At 37.3% G+C, this 18,241-nt stretch overlaps 3 protein-coding genes across 4 annotated transcripts in view; 2 read left to right on the top strand and 1 right to left on the bottom strand.

The window, feature by feature from the left end:
- Nucleotides 1–443: 443 nt before the first annotated feature.
- tmem64 (transmembrane protein 64) lies at nt 444–7,372 on the top strand. The gene is made up of 3 exons (XM_016533276.1): nt 444–1,717; nt 5,596–5,751; nt 6,822–7,372. Exons 1-3 carry the CDS (start codon nt 1,016–1,018, stop codon nt 7,005–7,007), a joined length of 1,044 nt encoding a protein of 347 aa, XP_016388762.1. The 5' UTR covers nt 444–1,015; the 3' UTR covers nt 7,008–7,372.
- Nucleotides 7,373–13,119: 5,747 nt separating this feature from the next.
- LOC107724341 (tyrosyl-DNA phosphodiesterase 2) lies at nt 13,120–16,440 on the bottom strand. Its single transcript, XM_016533231.1, has 7 exons — nt 15,957–16,440; nt 15,656–15,822; nt 15,352–15,540; nt 15,148–15,239; nt 14,948–15,066; nt 14,192–14,362; nt 13,120–14,008 (listed from the first exon to the last, which is right to left on the bottom strand). The coding sequence occupies exons 1-7, from the start codon at nt 16,110–16,112 to the stop codon at nt 13,733–13,735; spliced, it is 1,170 nt and encodes a 389-aa protein (XP_016388717.1). The 5' UTR covers nt 16,113–16,440; the 3' UTR covers nt 13,120–13,732.
- Nucleotides 16,441–16,827: 387 nt separating this feature from the next.
- The window catches only part of acot13 (acyl-CoA thioesterase 13), a 4,260-nt gene continuing 2,846 nt past the window's right edge, over nt 16,828–18,241 (top strand). For both annotated transcript variants that reach the window (XR_001638020.1, XM_016533233.1), the window contains exons 1-2: nt 16,828–17,143; nt 17,271–17,455. Coding sequence is in view for 1 of the 2 variants with exons in the window: in XM_016533233.1 (XP_016388719.1) it covers nt 17,060–17,143; nt 17,271–17,455 (269 nt within the window). In the remaining variant the exon portion in view is untranslated. The remainder of the gene's footprint in view (nt 17,144–17,270; nt 17,456–18,241) is intronic.

Raw genomic sequence — 18,241 nt, 5'->3', positions numbered from 1 at the left:
CATTTATGTATGTATGTATGTATTGTAATTTTTTTTATTTTTGTGTTATGAGGCAGAAATGGGTTTCTAGGCTGGAGCCCCCCAATTATTAAATAAAAAAATGATTATTATTATTCATATAAATAATTATGTGTGTGTGTGTGTATGTGTGTATGTATAAATATATATATATATATATATAGATAGATAGATAGATAGATAGATATAGATATAGGATAGCCTAGTGCCCAATGTGTGTGTTTTACTCAATAACACCAAAAAAGCAGTGTTTCTAGTAAACTTATATTTATGTATACTGGATTATCCAACACTATCAACCGACCATGAGTGAAATATTTCCACTAGTGAATGTACTTTACACTAAAATGTTACAGTGAACAGCCTTTTCAGGTGAATCAGAGAGCAGTTGTGTGTTATCGCGATACTCACAGTGACGTGCGCTCATGACATCAAGCGACGCCGTCGCACGGAATGCTGGGAAACAAACAGTGGTATGAATAACGCTCGTCGTAAACATCCCTTACCGATGTGTACAAGAGCTCGCGGAGGGCAAGTAAACAAGCAGTCCGGCAAACGCAGCGACCGTCTTTCACAGCTCTTATAACCGCGCTCAGCTGAGCGAAGAGATGTGACACTTTGAGCGGCGGGACTCTGGAGCGAGCTGTGCCTGGACTCGGGAAAGTTGAGCGTGTGTGTGATTTATCCGTCAGACAGGAGCGGTCTGAGAGGGGGTTTATTCCTCTGATGTTGGGATCGAGAGTATGGCGTTCATAAGCGAACGACAGCTGACGCGCTTGCATCTCAAGTTCTTGAAGTGGCACGACTCCACATCAGTCTTTCCGAGATAAATCACTAGATTATAAATCACCGGACTGCTAGTCTTCGCTTTCCAGGGAAATCGTTGCTGATCGCATCGCCAGAGGAGCCCGGGTTGGGCAACGTGTAGCCTACATTCAAGGGTCAACATTTTGGACTGGTCCAATCGATTAATCCAGTGAAGTCATATGAAGTCGGGATGAATATGTGGAGCTCGGGGCCAGTGCAGGGTGTGCTGAAAGCCCTAAAGCACGCCGCGGGGAAAGGACACCTCCAGCTGAGCCGCTGGCTGCAGCGCACCCCGGACCCCCTGGACTGCGACAAGATCGACATCTTGATCTGTAACGTCTTTGACGAGAGAGGGAACGGCGGGAAATCGGAGGCGGACCCCGCGTGTCACACCGAGCCCGGCGCGTCCTTCACTCCCGAGTTCAGGCATCCGTGCTGCATCACCACCTGTTGCTTTAAAAGCGCCCTGCTGGCGTGCGTCCTGACCGCCGTGTGCTTCTCCTCGGTGGCTCTGGTGCGCCAGTACCTGAAGGACGTGTTGCTGTGGGTGGAGAGTTTGGACAGTTTTGTGGGAGCCATGCTGTTCATAGTGGGCTTGATCACGGTGTCGTTCCCCTGCGGCTGGGGCTACATCGTGCTGAACGTGGCCGCGGGGTATTTGTATGGGTTTGTGTTGGGCATGGGGCTGGTAATGGTTGGGGTTTTGAGCGGGACTTTCATCGCTCATGTGGTGTGTAAGCGACTGCTGACGAACTGGGTTCTGGGTAAGATCGGCAGCAGTGAACAGCTGAGTGCTGTTATTCGGGTGGTGGAGGGTGGAAGTGGACTCAAAATTGTGGCCTTAGCGAGACTCACGCCGATTCCTTTCGGCCTCCAGAACGCGGTCTTCTCGGTAAGTCACTTTTGGCCATTTATGCTATTTACATAATTGTTGTTTTTAACAAGGAATTAACCCACATCAGATGTTTTCGTTTAACCAATTTCGCACCAGTGTTATTTTGGTGTCATTGTTAGAGTGCCATAGTTTTTATTAATTGTTTCGAATTATATTTATTTATATTTACCGTTTTCACTATAATTTGACAGTTTTAGTCATTTGTTTGTATTATTTGTGATTTGTATTCGTTTTTATTTATTATTTTACTTTACTTCAGTTTTGGTTTTTTATTGTACTTTAAGTGAGAAATGTTGTTCTGGCAACTAGCTAAAATAATATAAGTTTAAGATTTTTAATATGTTTTATTTCAGCTTACGTTCATCTTATTTTAAGTAACAAAGTGGTTAAGTGGTTTTAGTTAACCCTATAACCCAACATCAATTGCAAGTGTGACATTGCTTTTATACAGCAGTTCACTAGAACAGAATCAATAGATAAGTAATAACAGATAATAAATAACAGATAATTTATATTGTGAAATTTTCCTTTCAGACAAAGAAAAAAAAGGCCAGTTACTTCATATATTTGAAAATCGCTCCAAATGAAGAAATCAATTCATTTTTATTAAAAAGCCGATCTGAATCAACATATGAGTGGTTTGTGATAAAGATTTCCCATCCCGCTCAAAGTGTTCTGCAATCATTCTGCTCGAAATCCATTCCATGATTTACACATACTACTCACTAGTGAGAGAAACCCCGCATTGAGCAACACTGAAGCAAAAAACGTTGACATTTAGGCTTTCACAAACTTTTTTTCGCTGCAGCCAAACATATGATTCTCCCTATTTATTTATAGGTATCTGATTAATAGCATTGAAGTGGCTGTTAAACTTTAAGGGACGTCCAGGTGGCTATTAAACAATTAAAACCTCCAGCTCCGAACCAGATTTAAATCAAACATAACTGCTCTTCACGCAGGACCAAGGGTATAAAGACAGGTCTCTCTGTACATTGTAAAATTCCCCTCAGACACATTGCACAACCAACATAATACATTTTTAATTAGCTGACACACATGAGAAAGAAACTGCAACCTTTAACAATGACAGAGAACTGTAAAGAAAAGTGATGCATACCTACTGCAGTGTCTAACAGCATTTTTAGCCTTACTCAGAATTACGTCTAACCCAGTTTCTTTAACCTTTTTGATAAATACATGGTGACACATGTAAATATATAGCAACATTTCAATAATTTACCAAAAAAGTTACACAGTTTTCTGGGCTCCTAAATGTGATTTTAATGTGATTTTAATTTTATGTAAATGATTTAGTGTAGTCACTATTCAGCGAGCTGTGTTTTATTCTCTTCGTTCAGAAGTTGTTTCTTAAAACAAAGAAAGATTACATCTGCTTATTTTGAATTAGATTTGAGAGACTTTCTGAGGGGATAAGGCTGGTTTGGTTTTTGATATGAACTTGTGGACTTGCAACCTGCGATTTTAGAACATATTTGACTATTGTTTGCCCTGTTTGCATAATTTATTCACTGGATGATTCATATGTTAATGTATTTCTCCTTTGAAGTTTTTTTATGATGGCGAGGATTATGAGCAGATGTTTTTTAATACAAGTTGAATGTTTAACACCACTTCCACTTGACAGATCATGTTATTTTGTCTGACAGTGACTGATCATATCTGGGTTTCAGGAGTGCTGGAAATGAACATTGAACACCTGCTTACATCAGGAATTTGTCTTTTTTTAGGTTAACAAACAGCTTTAATGTTAAGCAGCTGTTTAACTGCACAGTTAATTGAAAATATTCAAAATTACAGTTACGCTGCTGCAATTAAATAACTGTAAATATTGTCAATTACAATATTTTTTGCAGCGGTTAAACATTTGTAACATTATGTGCATGAATGCAGAGATGAATCAGAACATTTAACATTTGTATATTAGACTTCTTAATAAAGGCAGCTGTTAAATATTGGATGCTGAAAACACATCACCTGGCACACACAAAGCTTTAAACCAAAGTGCTAGTTTAGTAAATTTGCATTTGCGATTTGTATTTTGTACAACACCCAATATGCACTGTAATCAAAACTAGAATACTCCCAATTATAATCAACAAGCTGTAAACATTCTGTAATAAAATATTGATTCTGTTGCGTAGCTACGGAGTCCAAACTCTGTGTGTGAGCAGTCTGGACTCAGACTGTTGTGTGAAATTGTGTAAACTAACAACGGACAGGATGGGAGTGTTCTAGTATTGGCATGGTGCTCACTTTCTGTGTATAATTAATTACACGTTTGAATAGTAGTTTTCTTTTCATGCAGTTAAGAGGACCAGTAAAGAAAAATGGCCATTTATTTGCAGTCTTGATTTACAGATGTATAAAATCACAATAAAATCAGAAACACTGTGTTAAAACAGTTATCATTAACTAAAATAGTAAAAACATCGTTACTTGAAATAAAATAAATATTAACTGAAGTAAAAAAAAATATTTATTAAAAAAGAAAAAAGATTTAGACTTTTTTTACCAAAGCAACATTTCTCATTTTTAAATCGGATTCGGAAGATATAAAAATAAAAATTTATTCAAATGTTAATAAAAAATGATATCTCAATGATGCTAAAATTCTGTTTAGATGCCTATGACTTGCAGTTGCCCTATATAAAATAGAAAAAAAGACTTGTGCAGCCCTGTTTAGCCATCACTCTTCAGTCAAAAGTAACCTACATTACACTAGCTCAGTGTCATTGCCCTTAAAGCAACGTAAGTCTGTGTTCATTCTGAAGGACGCTGTAGTGATCGAGCACTTGGGTCATCTCAGTAACTTGGGATTGAACCCGATACGTGAGTCAGTTCTCTCGCTCCATTAGCCTGCCATCCTCTACTATAATCCTAATATCAATGAGGATGTTATTCAGTTTGTATCAGTCTACATTTGGAAAGTGAGTGAACAAAGTGCGTCTAATTGACTCTAATTGTGTTAACCCTAATTGGTTTTATTTCGCCTTTCTTTTTTTACATAACAGAGGGATCACAGCCCAAGGGTGTGATATATGTCGGCACTAAACGGGTCACACTGGAATTATGTTTCGCATCCTCAGTAAGCACGTCCTATAGAAAGGGCCGTATTTCAATGTGCCCTGCGTTTTCTGCTGAAGCAGAATGTGATGTGTTATGTAGGTAACCCAACACAATGCATGCGTCTGCATAGTGCATACTTAAAATATTGCTTCACAGCAATTTACAATGAAGTCGCTTCTTAGAACAAGAATGCATCGTTTTATCTCGTTCATGAATATTAATAGGTCGATGCAACCCAAATCAAACAATTCCTGCATCTTCTCCAGCCTAATGAGCTAAAATAGAAGGGTTTTACATCATGGTTCAGCACTTGAAGACAGAGATTTGCACCATGTTTTACAACTCGCACCCAAAGGTGATACAATTGAATTATACAATGCTTTAATACGTTTATGTAGGGTGTGTTTGCTTAGATTTAAAGATTTAATTTTCAAAGCATTATAGCAATGCAATACAACCAGTAAAACATCCTACATGTGTTGCAGAACAAATCTGGGCATTGTGCTGTATTTACATAGAGGAAATTGAAATGAATATGTGAGATGAATTAAGTGTTTAAAAAAGATTTTTAAATTGCTGGCATGTCAACATATGATAATATAGAAAACCAAAATGATTGATATGGAAATGTTTTCAATTCTATTGCATTAGAGAGGCTAGAAAAGTCCAGTTAGCATGTGAAGAACAGTGATGGGGCTAAACGAGGCTGATGACACATTCTTGCAGGCGGTGAAAACACTCTGTGATTAATCTTGACCAACTCTAGTTGTTGCTCTCGTTGACAGATCACAGACGTGTCCTTGCCAAATTATTTAGTGGCTTCCTCAGTGGGACTTCTCCCAACACAACTCCTTAACTCATATCTGGGCACCACCCTGCGCACAATGGAAGACGTGATCGCAGAACAGAGCGTCAGTGGATACTTCGTGTTCAGTCTACAGGTAAGCCTCCAAAAACAAAAATGAAACCGGAAAAGATTTGGAAAGAAAATCGGCAGGAACCCTGTATGTACAGTTTAACATACTCCTTGCAGAATCTTCAAGAAGTTATATTAATTAAAAGAAGTTTATCAAAAGAAGTTTACATTCACATTTGGATCCAAGACTTTGCATTTTAGCAGGCGCTTTTATCCAAAGCAGCTTGCAAATGAGGAGCATCACTAGGATTTTTTTTTTTTTTTGAGTCACGTTTAGTTTGTCACGTTTATTTATAGAGCTTAATACAACACAGAATGCAACGCTGACTCTCTTCCTGTTGATTACTCTATTACCTGTTTTGTTTTTTTACACACAATTAGTGGTGCATAATATAATGTTGCCCTGAAGCTGTTCATTGTTTTGTAAAGTTCTTTGGTTTCCCAGTATGCTTTGCATATTGGAATTCTCAGAATTCACTGGAACTTTCAGTGGCGTTTAGATTTAGCTTTGCCACTTGGACAATTGAGAGACTAATAGACGATAATCACAAAAGGTTATAAACGGTGATTAATGCTAAAGAGTATAACCCAATGTTAAACTTAAACCAGATCATTTGTGTAATTTCATTAATTTTGTCTTGTAGAATTGTGTTATATATGTCTTCTGCACTAAAAATTAGATGAATAAAGTATTTAATAACATCATTGAAAAAATGTTTTTTATTTTTTAAATTTATTTAAATGGTGTTTTGCAGATTCTGCAATGGATTTGTAACCGTATGAGGAAATGAAATATTTATGCCTAGTCTAGATTCTTGTGGAACCTGTAGTAAACCATAATTATAGATGGTCATTGGCAGAGCTTTGACCAAAAATGTGTTCTTATTTTGCATTTGCCCTTGTGTGTAGTAAAGTTAGATGCCAGTAATGAATTCTTGACTGAAACAGGATGTTTCAAGATATCAGCCAAGGAATTATTGCTTAAATTTACAACCACACTGAATAAGTCCCATCATGTGGATGTTTGTATCAACCGTCGCCCAGCTCAGTCTGCAGATCCGCCCAGTGACTCGCTCTCTCTGTTCCTCTCATCAGATCTTCATCAGCATAGGCCTGATGTTTTACGTTGTACATCGAGCACAAGTGGAACTGAACGCCGCCATTGCAGCCTGCCAGTTGGAGCTGAAGACGTCGTACATGAACGGCGAAGCGGCCAACCAGGGCGGCTCGACCTACTGCAGCAAACGGGCTGCGGCGGGAGTGGGGATCAACGTGGTCTGAACGCCACATTTATCCAGTTGGACGGATGGAGATCTGTCTCGGCTGTGTCAGGGAGTCTTGGGAGCTGCTACAGTCCCAGCCAGCTGTTCTGGTTATGATGGAGGTCTGATGTGGAGCAGCACTGGACTGTCAAAGAGCCGAAGAGCCCAAACATTGCCCAAAGACTGGGACCCAGGGCCAGTATTATATCAGAAGTTTATGAGATTGACTTGAGATCTATTTGTTTTTGCGGTGCATTTTCTTTTTAAAGTTCTTTTTTTATGATACTAATATCAAATTATATAACTTTATAGGAGGTCTAAAGCATGAAATGGGTAAATTAATTAAAGCAAATGTTATAGAATTGTAGTTAGTTACTAAAGAGGGCACAACTAATATATCAGGTTAATGTGCTTAAGATGTTTCCTTTTTTTTTGTTTATATATATAATATGAAGAATTGTTTAATTTTTGATACTTTTTTTTTTTCATCTAAAGGTATTGCTTGATGGATTGTTTCTTTTCGTATTATGTCTAGAGTAAGAAAAACTATTATAAGTTAGTACCACCTACGTAAAAAATCTGGCTTTTGCCAAACTGGGAACACTTTTGCTACTCTGCAGTTTTGTAAGGAACAGATGGGAGGGAAGAACATTTTCTTAGCTGGTTATTTAAGGATGTCCTGCCAAGAACCTTTAGTACAGCGTGATTAGCTCAGCGGTATGATCGTACGTGTTCGATTTCTCATTCTCATATTGAGAGGACTGAAATTCTTTGCCTTCTTTCTTGTATTATTTAACCAAATGCTTTATTATAGGGCTGTGAGCATTTTTGACAACACTTTTGTTAATTTTTTCATTGTTAGAATCATAATTCAAAACGTTTGCACATATGGAATTTAACAAACTGAATATGTAGATAAAGACGAAATGCAGAAAAGCGGGGAAAGTAATTATGATGAATATATTCTATATATTGAATATCTAATATATTTGTATCATTATTTAAAGATATGTATTTATATAAATATTTTCCCTAAGTTAGGGGAAAATATATATATAAAAAGGGAAGCATTGTCATTTGTTAGTACTTTATTATTATTATTATTATGTAATGAATGCTGAAGTTCAACATTATTTCACATCAGTCTAATGGGTTGTTGGCACTGTGCTGAAATGGCTCACAATTGCCTACAATGCATCTTTTGGCAGTTTTTCTCAAAAATGCACACCAGTGAAAATTCAGCTCAAAGCCTCCACGGCACACTTGAGCGCGACAAGAACAGCTACAAATAACTGACAAAATGACAAACTACAACTACAATGTTATTACACGACTCCAGTCATGGTAATGTCTGTCGTTCCCTCCTTAGAGATTCACCTAATTAGAAACAAAAGACTCCTGAGCACTGACTGACGTATTTGGGTCCTGGCTATATAATTTAGCACAGGCTTCTGATAACGAGCTCAGAGCCGCAGTTAACTCACAGCTTCCACACCGGGAACATGAAATCCCTCCATGCAAGGGATTTCACGCAATCCTGGTGCTTAGTTTGTTTGTTTTGTCCTCTCGTTACATTCACCCATACACTACGACACTGTTGTGCTGGTTGACATGAAATTATGCTGTAAATCCAGCCGTTCATGCTGTAAATCATTGTGGAGGTGACTTTGATTTCGTTTTTGTCATTGTGAGCTTTTTATCCACATTTTTCTTTTTTTATAAGAAACACATGCTCTAAATGATGGGTTTCCCAGAAACTGTACACTCAGTCGGTAGTGACTTCATTCTCCGTGTCATTTGAGACTCGCCGTTTGGTTTACAGCATCAACACTAGAGCGTCACCATAATCTGACAATCAGTGGAAAACTGGCGCGCTGCTCATTCCGAAAAACCATCTCATCTTACTCTGTATTTACATCTCCAGTTATAGTTTTGCTGCTACTTAGACTGTAGGGTCTGAGTGAAATGCTGACAAGGGCTTGAATTAATATTGCAATTTTACTAAGTGATCTACACCATCTAGTTTTTTCTTACATGGAGAGTGTGCAAATAGATTTTCTAACAAGTTGTTACATTTATTTTGAAAAGTGCAGGTGTAACTGTGCACAAATGGACACATTCCTTAACTTAAAAATGGGACGAATGGTTTTTATTTAATTTTTTTCTCCAAGGAAATGGAATAGCCCCTCTGTTTTCTGAATTTAGCAATAAATAAAAACTGAGCGTGCTGACTCACCATCTGAGTTACATTGTAGAGATCCAACAATCCTGGTCTTGTGTTACGATGTCAACCTGCCTTGTACCTCTTGCTGCCTAAGACGTTGAAACGGGACACTTGCCTGCGGTGTGTTCAGACATTAATTCGAGCAGGCATGGGGTTGAGATAACTGAAAAGATGAAGATTGTTGGGATGTAAAATGCAGAAAGAATCAAAATTTAACAAACGACAAAAATAAATGACAATTTGAGGATATGTATCAGTGCTTTTGTCTTATTTTTTCCAGTTCAAATGACAGTGGGATATGCAACAGTGCGCATAATAGCAAAGGGGTCATGTGAGGTTCTTGGCAAACCTTAATCTGAGATTACAGCACATTAAAAAAAAACATACACATGTAATTTCAGATTAGGGCACATCAGGTACTATACTGAAACCTCTTGACCCCTTTGACAAGTGCATTTTACATACACTGTATTTTGTAATACAGAGAATTTTGCAATGTAAATAAATCTTTATCGCTGTACCATGCTTGTTCAGTGTTATTTATGAAATAAAATTGTTGAAAAATTCCACGAGCATCTTGTGCTGTGCTCTCTAGTCTACATAAATACCCCAGTGTTTCCAGTAGCCCCTCACTGCAGAACACAAGATTCAGGGGGCGGGGTTGGATCCACATCTAGGGGGTGGAGATGGGTAGGTTTAGGGGTGGAGATGGGTGGGTTTAGGGGTGGAGATGGGTGGGTTTAGGGATCGGGGGTGGAGATGGGTAGGTTTAGGTATATGTAAGGTGGAAGGAGTTGGATCTGGATCCAACCATGCCACCTGGATCTTGTGTTCTGCAGTGAGGACCATCTCAGTGTTTCTGCATTTAATTCAGTGTAGGAGACACGTCTTAGAACGGGCTCTTAACAGAAGATGGTTTGTTTGCTGATAATTCAGTTTAGTTACAGATTGACAGTGCTATATTGTCTGCTTAAGTAATTACTTAAGATTTCATTCCTCACATGGTTGCCTCCTGTTTCAGTATCTGTTATCTTGGAGTTGCAGTGACATGGTACAAACTGCACCATTATCTAACCTAAAGCATGCAGTCTGAACTGTGAAATGTGGAAGATCCAACCCAGTCTCACAGGATGTACGTATGTAACTTTTTACAAGGTAGTAATTTCATATGAAATTGTACAATGTTGAACTGTAGGAAAACGTATGTTTTTTATGACAACTATGAAGGTCCACCATTTACCCCAACCGTTAATATGGTTGACTCACATCATAAAAATATATACGAAAATGCCACCTTGTAAATTTTGCATTCATTTTTATTATTCATTTAATTATTCATTTTTACAATGTGAATCAAATGAAAACATACAATTAAAAAAAAATAAAAAACATAACGGAAAAAAACGTATGATTTTAGAAAATAACCAAAATTATTCCCCACCCCCACTAAACAAAACCAACCTAATATCATGAGAAAACTATTTGTAAACTATTTTATAAAGTGAAAATTTCATATAAATTTGTACGATGTGAAATTGTATGAAAACTTTTTTCAATTTTTTTTTTTTTTTACAAAAAGCATGTAGGTCGTTCCCTAACTCCACCTCTAAACATAACCAACCCGATCTCATAAGAAAGCATAACTATTTTACAATGTGGCAAATTTGAATGAATTTGTACAATATGAATTGTACGAAGATTTACGATAAAAAAAAGAAAAAGAAGCATGAATGTCCACCCCTAACCCAACCCCCTAAATATAGCCAACCCAATTTTATGATGTGAAAAAATATGAAAATTCATCATCATGTCGTTCCAAACCCGTAAGACCTTTGTTCGTCTTCGGAACACAAATTAAGATATTTGTATGAAATCCGAGAGCTTTCTGTTCTACGTCAGAACGCCGGCTTCTGCGTCAGCAGCAACACACGCATGTGTCGCACATCTAAGACCGACACGGAAGAGAAAAATATGGTTAAATAAAGTCGTTATTTTTGTTTTCCTCACACACAAAAAGTATTCTCGCTGCTTCACAAAATTATGGTTGAACCACTGATGTCACATGGACTATTTTAACGATGTCCTTACTATCTTTCTGGGCCTTGAACGTGTCAGTTGTGTCTGTGCAGGGTCATCTTAATTTGTGTAATTAATTCATTTTTGGGTGAACTATCCTTTTAAACAAACAAACAAAAAAGAACAGTAAGCAGGAAGGTCCACCGCTAAACATAATAAACAGCCCCAATCTCATGGGAAAGCATAAATATTTTACCAGGTGCCAATTTCATGACTTTGTATAATGTGAATATTAGAAAACGTACGATTTTTACAAATAAAAAAAGTACCCATGAAGGTCCCTCCTAAACATAAAACAAGAAAATAATAATAAATTCACATAAATAATATCCACCAATTCACTAAAGCGTAAAATAGTTATGAATTGCCTTGAGATTGTGTTGGAAGATCCCTGCTGGAGTTGTTCCATGACCGTAACCTTGTGTGTCCCTGATAAGGGAAAACCCTCCTGGAAAGTGCTGACCAAACAAACACATCACGTGCTTGTCATTACGTTACCATTGATTGCATGTTCGGTGTGGTATATTGACATCGCTGTCTTTAACATTTGGAGAGGACTGATCTGAAAGTCCCACTATTCCCCCTTCCCTGAAATAGCATGTGCTCCTGGCCAAGTTTCAAAACAATTCAATGTGCTACAGTGATGCCTATTGAGGGGAAGATCATTGCGATTTACTACCACGTCTTGTTGAGGACAATGAGAGCCTTTAACAACCTCTAACAGTCATGTGTCAGCTACAAGTATAAGGATATTCAAACAAACCTATCACAGGACTGGCCCTTTTAGTAACAGTGGATGTTATCCTGGAGAGAGGGGCAAGGAGAGTGTGTTTGCGCCGCGAGCAGACCTCTGTGAGCCAGTCATACAGACCCCGAGGGCAGATCTGTGGCAGTCTGACCTGGTTTAGATGTAATATTTACTCATCTGGCCAAGCCAAAGCTTTATCAGCCTTGGCAGTGAGGTGTCTTTCAAGGTTGTCTGGAGTCACGTGTCCACCCTGCTTAAGACAGCTGCTGCCTTGACACTCATATGCTTTCAGCTAATTTAGGACAGTTAAGAAGAGACCTCACCAACTGGAATAAGTAGCATATTTATCTGAACATTATTTCAGAGATAGATCCAGTGAGCTCAGGCTGTGGTAGTTTAAGCATCAGAAGATAAACAGACTCGCTAGTTTGTTTAATTTGTCTACTAACAATGTCCACTTTTTTTTTTAAATTCCCACCTCCTTTGTTTTGCTAAGGCTAATTTCAAAGCTATAATTTTATGTATTCAAATGCACAATTAGATAATATTTTCACACTTTTTGCGCAAAATTACAGCTTGATTGGTAATGTTGCACAGTAACATTATTCTATTCGCAACTGATACCTTTTGTTGCACATCATGTCATATTCACTGATCTATAATAGAGAACATTATATATAGATCAGTGGTCATACTGCATACAGACAAACTTTTGAAAAAAAAAAAATCTGAATTTCAAAACTGTTGTGTGAAGGAAATGCTGGCACAACTAGTCAGTCATAATTTTGGGGGGGAAATTATAAATAATTTTACACAATATAATTTGTGATTATAATATAAAAGAAGATAATATAAATAAAAAAAGAAATATAAAGAGACAAACTGTAAAAGTGAAATAAGGTAAATATATTTTAACTATTGCTTTTTGTGTTTGGTTTATAGTTTTGTTTAAATCACAGTAATATGTAAATTCTGCAAAGAAATGCTTTATAAACAAAACAAAAATTATTTTAATATATTCTTAATTGAAAATTAAACGTCGTGTTTGGTTCTGTATTTTACTATAGCATTTTTTGGGGGGTATTTTCAGAATATTACTGTATATGTAGTAGTTCTATGTGCACAATTTTGATGTCATCATTTTACACAGCATTTTAATTTCACAGATTTTTTACAGTACACACACACTATGTGTGTGTAGTTTCAAAAAGTAATAGTACACCATGCCTCCATTCCAATGACATTTAAAAGCTTATTTATATAAAGGGCCATGTTTGAGAAATACTGACCACTAGTGGTGTAATATAGGACACACAACCCGTACCACAATAAATCAAGGTCACATTTATTTAAATAAAATCATTTAAATTCAGTCAACACTTTCACATTTTAAAAAAAGAAATTATGAGAGAGCAGAGATTGACTGAAATCATGGTTTGAAATAGAATATTTTGTATGACAAATACAAAAAAACACAAAAAACAACAACTGTGTAATAACAATAAGTAAACCATTCTATTCAAACCCTTCAATAAGATCTCTTTCTGCACAGTATTTTATATCCAGCTATGCATCCTATTATCTGTATGTCTTTGTATCTTACACTGATCTGTAGTCTGGATTTGTAGGCACTCTTCACATTCTTTATTTTAGTACAAACACTCTTTAAAACCATCTTCTATGAGACATTTAATAATCATGTTTTGAAAGTGCAGTAAATTCCCCAGTGATCGCTGGTGTAACGGCCACAGTCCAGTTTCTCCATTCCGACCAAGACCATGTGGTCAGGAGTGACTCTTGGGCCGGTTTTAGCAGACCTAAAGAAGATGCGGTCGAAGCGACATCTGCTGATGTAAGGCACAGTCTTATTGCTGTTTGCTTTGGTGTCCCAGGTGTATCGGCAGTGTTCCTGTTTGCCCAGCTGTTCCCAAACATCACACACACCTGGAGGCAAACCTCCCACCTTTACCACCTACACGGACAGAAACAATCTTCAGAAATGCTGCATTCATTGCACTAGTGGCTTTCACTGCGCTCTCATTCCTCCATCGTATTTGGAGTTATTGTGCTTGTTAGCACAGTATTTCCTAACCTTCTTCTATTATTCAGAGGCCCACCAGTCAAACTCAACACTTTTTGTTTTGTTTTGTTTTACCTCAGAGTCTCTGAGATTGGTGTCCCCGGCAAAAATTACAGTAGCGTCTTCTGGTGCTTCCTTCATCTTTTGAAATACGAGCCGCAGTTGTTTCATTCTCTCCTCTGATTGGTTCTTACAGCTTTCTAAATGTGATGTCATCAAGTATAGCTTCTGACCTGAGAAAGTCACCTTAATAAGATACAACAGAGTCAAAAAAAATGTATGTGTATAAATAATGAGAAGCAAATGAATTATGAGAGACACATAATAACCTAGAAAAGTAAATATTAATTTATACATACACTACCATTTAAAAGTTTGCAGTCTGAAAGTTTTTTATTTTTTATTTAAATTAATACTTTTTTTCTGCAAGGATACATTAAAAGTGACAGTAAAGACATTTATAATGTTACAAGCAATTTCTATTTCAAATAAATGCTGCTCTTTTGAATTTTCTATGTTCAGCACTTGAGCAGCAAATCAGCACATTAGAATGATTTCTGAAGGATCATGTGACTCTGAAGACTGGAGTAATGATGCTGAAAATTCAGCTTTGCATCACAGGAATAAATTACATTTTAAAACTTATAGAAATAGAAAACAGTTACTTTAAATTGAAATGGCATTTCACAACATTACTGTTTTCACTGTATTTTTATCAAATAAATACAGAATTGGTACATTGTAATTTCAGATTCTATTAAGAAATAGACCTGTGCCACTCATTATACCCCAATACAATCTTTGGATAATGCTTACAAACCACAAACTCACCTGAGCAACTAATAGATTTCTCAACATTTGTGTTGTAGGATAACTGACGATCTCACTTTCCAGAAGTTTTACTCTTGATTTCTTCAACATTATTCCCGTGAAGTATCCGTCATCGCTTCCTTTAATAACGGAGAACTTCATGAATCAGTAAATAACTCATAAATAGCTTCACTGTCTGAGCACAGAGGTCATTCTCTTACCTTCAACAAACAAGTAGCTGACAGCACGCTTCTTAAGATACTGAATATAAGATGGAATGAGTTCTTGAAGAAAAACCACATCTGGTGTATATCTACAAAAGAACAAAGGATAACATGAAACGAGGAGTTACGAGTAAAACAAACCAACTTTACTGTCAAATAAAACATGAAATAGAGGACATCGCGGGTCTCTAAATAACTCACAGAACTAGATACGAACACAAGCCCCTGGCACGCTCTGCAAGACTTAATGTGTCCAAACCATCCACATTCCAGCTGATGAAGGAGAGCTTGCTGTCCTCCGCATTAGATTCGGTTACAACACTTTCAGCCTGACTTTCTTGGGGGTTCACACTGCTGGAGCAGGTGGGTTCCTCCGCTGTCAGGTCAATGCTGCACAACAAACAATTTGAAATATTATTTGGGATATATATAGAATAGATAGGGTATAGTATATGTAGAGCAAATGCCGTTTTCAATTTCTAATAAATAGAGGAGAAAATATTACCAATCCATCTTGTCCGCCTTAAATTTCTTCTTTGTTCCTGAAGTATCAGCAGGGTCTGAGGAATTCACCTCCTTTCTCTTATTCCCAGACACATCTTTAGTTTCCTCTGCATCTTCAACATCAAAGACTGAATCCATATGAGCCTCGAAGAAAGAGTTCAATGCTCTCTGGCAGGAGCACAGAAATAAAAAAGCTTTTTATAAGAACATCCGTGGTTGACGAGAACTAAACATGCTTTACTCAATACAATTGTTTTTTTATGGAAACTTGGTGCAGTAGTAGTGCCATAAGTTAACGTTACCTCCATATCCCATTCATTTTCTGCTAAATAACACTGCGCCACAGCGCTATCCGATCCAGAGACAGAGGCAAACTGATCGCAAAGACTCGTCCTCGTTTCCTCTAGAGCAGACATTTGTTGATCGGTGTGATTACCTGACATAACAGTGTTGGACATGTTCACAGTTCAATATAACGGCGGGACATGAACGCGTACAGCTACAAAAACATTCCGGGCGGAACCCGCGAAAATACGGAGGCAATATTAATATTAACGTAGGCTTGTGGTCGCTGGACCTAATTTATTTACACTATTCTATAAATCACGAACTCAAACTATTATTACCCTAATTTTTTACATTAAATGCTGCAACCAGAGAGTGCCGATCTGAAGAATTGTTATTGCTCAGATAGAGGCTTTTCGGAAGCATTTAACTGTAGCACTGAAAGAGTCGGTTCTTTCGAACAGTTCGTTTCAAAACTGAAACGATTCAGCAATTCTTTTAGCATGACGTAATTACGAGGTCCCTGCACTGATCTATATAAATTCTGTATTATATAGATCAGTGGGTCCCTGGCCAGCCAGTGCTCTGCACGAATACTATAGAAGTCAAATAATGTCTAAACAAGTGTGTGCCAGTTCAGTTGGTTTGTTTCTCCTATGCGACAGCGAATAAAATACAAATAAATGTATAACTTAAAATAGTTAGCATTAGCATTAAACAATTCAAAATTGAATTATGTTGCCTTGCGTTTAAATTGCTTCAGTCGTGTTCTTGAATGAATCGTTCAGGTATGTTTTGTTCATTCGATTCATTGAAAAGACACGACTCAAATGAATCACGAATGACCCATTATGTCATAATAAAAGTCCTCATAGCCGAATGGTCAGTCTTAATTCTGTTAGTATTCATAGATTGACTTATTAGATTTAGTTGACCTAATTTGACGAATACAGTGCAGTTTTTCATTAGTTATCTGCCGTTCTCGTCGTTGTGGTCTAGGGACCTTGCCTAGGAAAATAATAATAATGCTCTTATTTTGTACAACATTTGGGCCATCTTTCAAACATTCTTCAAGAGTGATCCTGTCCTTCACTGTGTTTTGGTATTTGCAGTATCAGCGATGATGTCCATGTCGCTAAATACAATAAAACAGATCATGAGAGCGATGGTGGATAGTCCTGGATTTGACCGGGTTTTAAGTAAGGTACGTGTCGAGCGAAATCTTTGGTTAAATTCAGTGCTTCTCCTTGGAGATCCACACGTATGTAAACCAGCCAGACCAGTTCACTCTGCAGTAAACCTACTGAGACGACCGACCATGTTGTGCTCAGGTGGAGGTATTGTCTGCAGCCCCTGGGAAAGTGGTGTGTGAGCTGAAGGTGGAGGAGGAGCACACTAACAGAGGTGGCACTCTTCACGGAGGACTGACAGCCACACTGGTGGATGTGATCTCCACCACTGCCATCATGTACAGTGAGAGAGGAGCCCCGGGGGTCAGCGTGGACATGAGCATAACGTGAGCTTTTGCCTTTGTGTTTGACTGATACTGTATACAGGACTCCTGTGTCATGCATGGGGAAGACCGGGGCAGTAACTCATCAGTGTTGTTACTGTTAAATAAAACGAATTGTTTTCGCAATATGAATGGATGAATAGAAGTTTTGAAAACATAAAAAAAAAATTTAATTGAATTATTTTTTTAAATTTAAAAAATAAGAAATGTTGCAACTGCCTACTAAGATTATTAGATACTATTAACTAATAGCATTACTAGAATTAAAACAGAAAAAAAAATAATAATAAATTAAAGCTACATTGGAATATTAAAAACGACTAATAAAAAATACAAAAGCACATGGCAAAATTACTAAAACAAACAAAAATTTGATTGAAATATAAAAACAAACGATTCGAAATATAAACAACTACTATAATAGTTACATAAATGCAGTGGTTTGTATGTTGGTTTCAAATACCTAGCTCAAAACAGTCTTTAAATTTTAATTATCTTCTCCAGACTATAATTTCAATATAATATTTTACAACTGGGCCCGTATTCACAAAACATCTTAAGGCTAAAAGTAGCTCATAACTCGCCGATTTAGGAGAAAGTCTTAAAAATAATGGGCGTGTCAGTCCTAAATTTAGGACTCCTAAATTTTTATTCTAAGAGTATTTCACAAAGCGTTTTAGCGCTAAAATTAGCTCCTAACTCTGTGAAATGTTAGGAGTAGTGAAGAGGACTCCTAAAAAAGACCAAATCTGAACTATCCTAAAATGGCTGTTGCCAGCAATCTGCCTC

Source organism: Sinocyclocheilus rhinocerous, unplaced genomic scaffold (genome assembly GCF_001515625.1).
Source record: "Sinocyclocheilus rhinocerous isolate Xijiao unplaced genomic scaffold, SAMN03320098_v1.1 scaffold574, whole genome shotgun sequence".
NCBI lineage: Eukaryota > Metazoa > Chordata > Actinopteri > Cypriniformes > Cyprinidae > Sinocyclocheilus > Sinocyclocheilus rhinocerous.
Note: the sequence above shows the minus strand (reverse complement) of the source record. Positions and strands in the feature narration are given on the sequence as shown.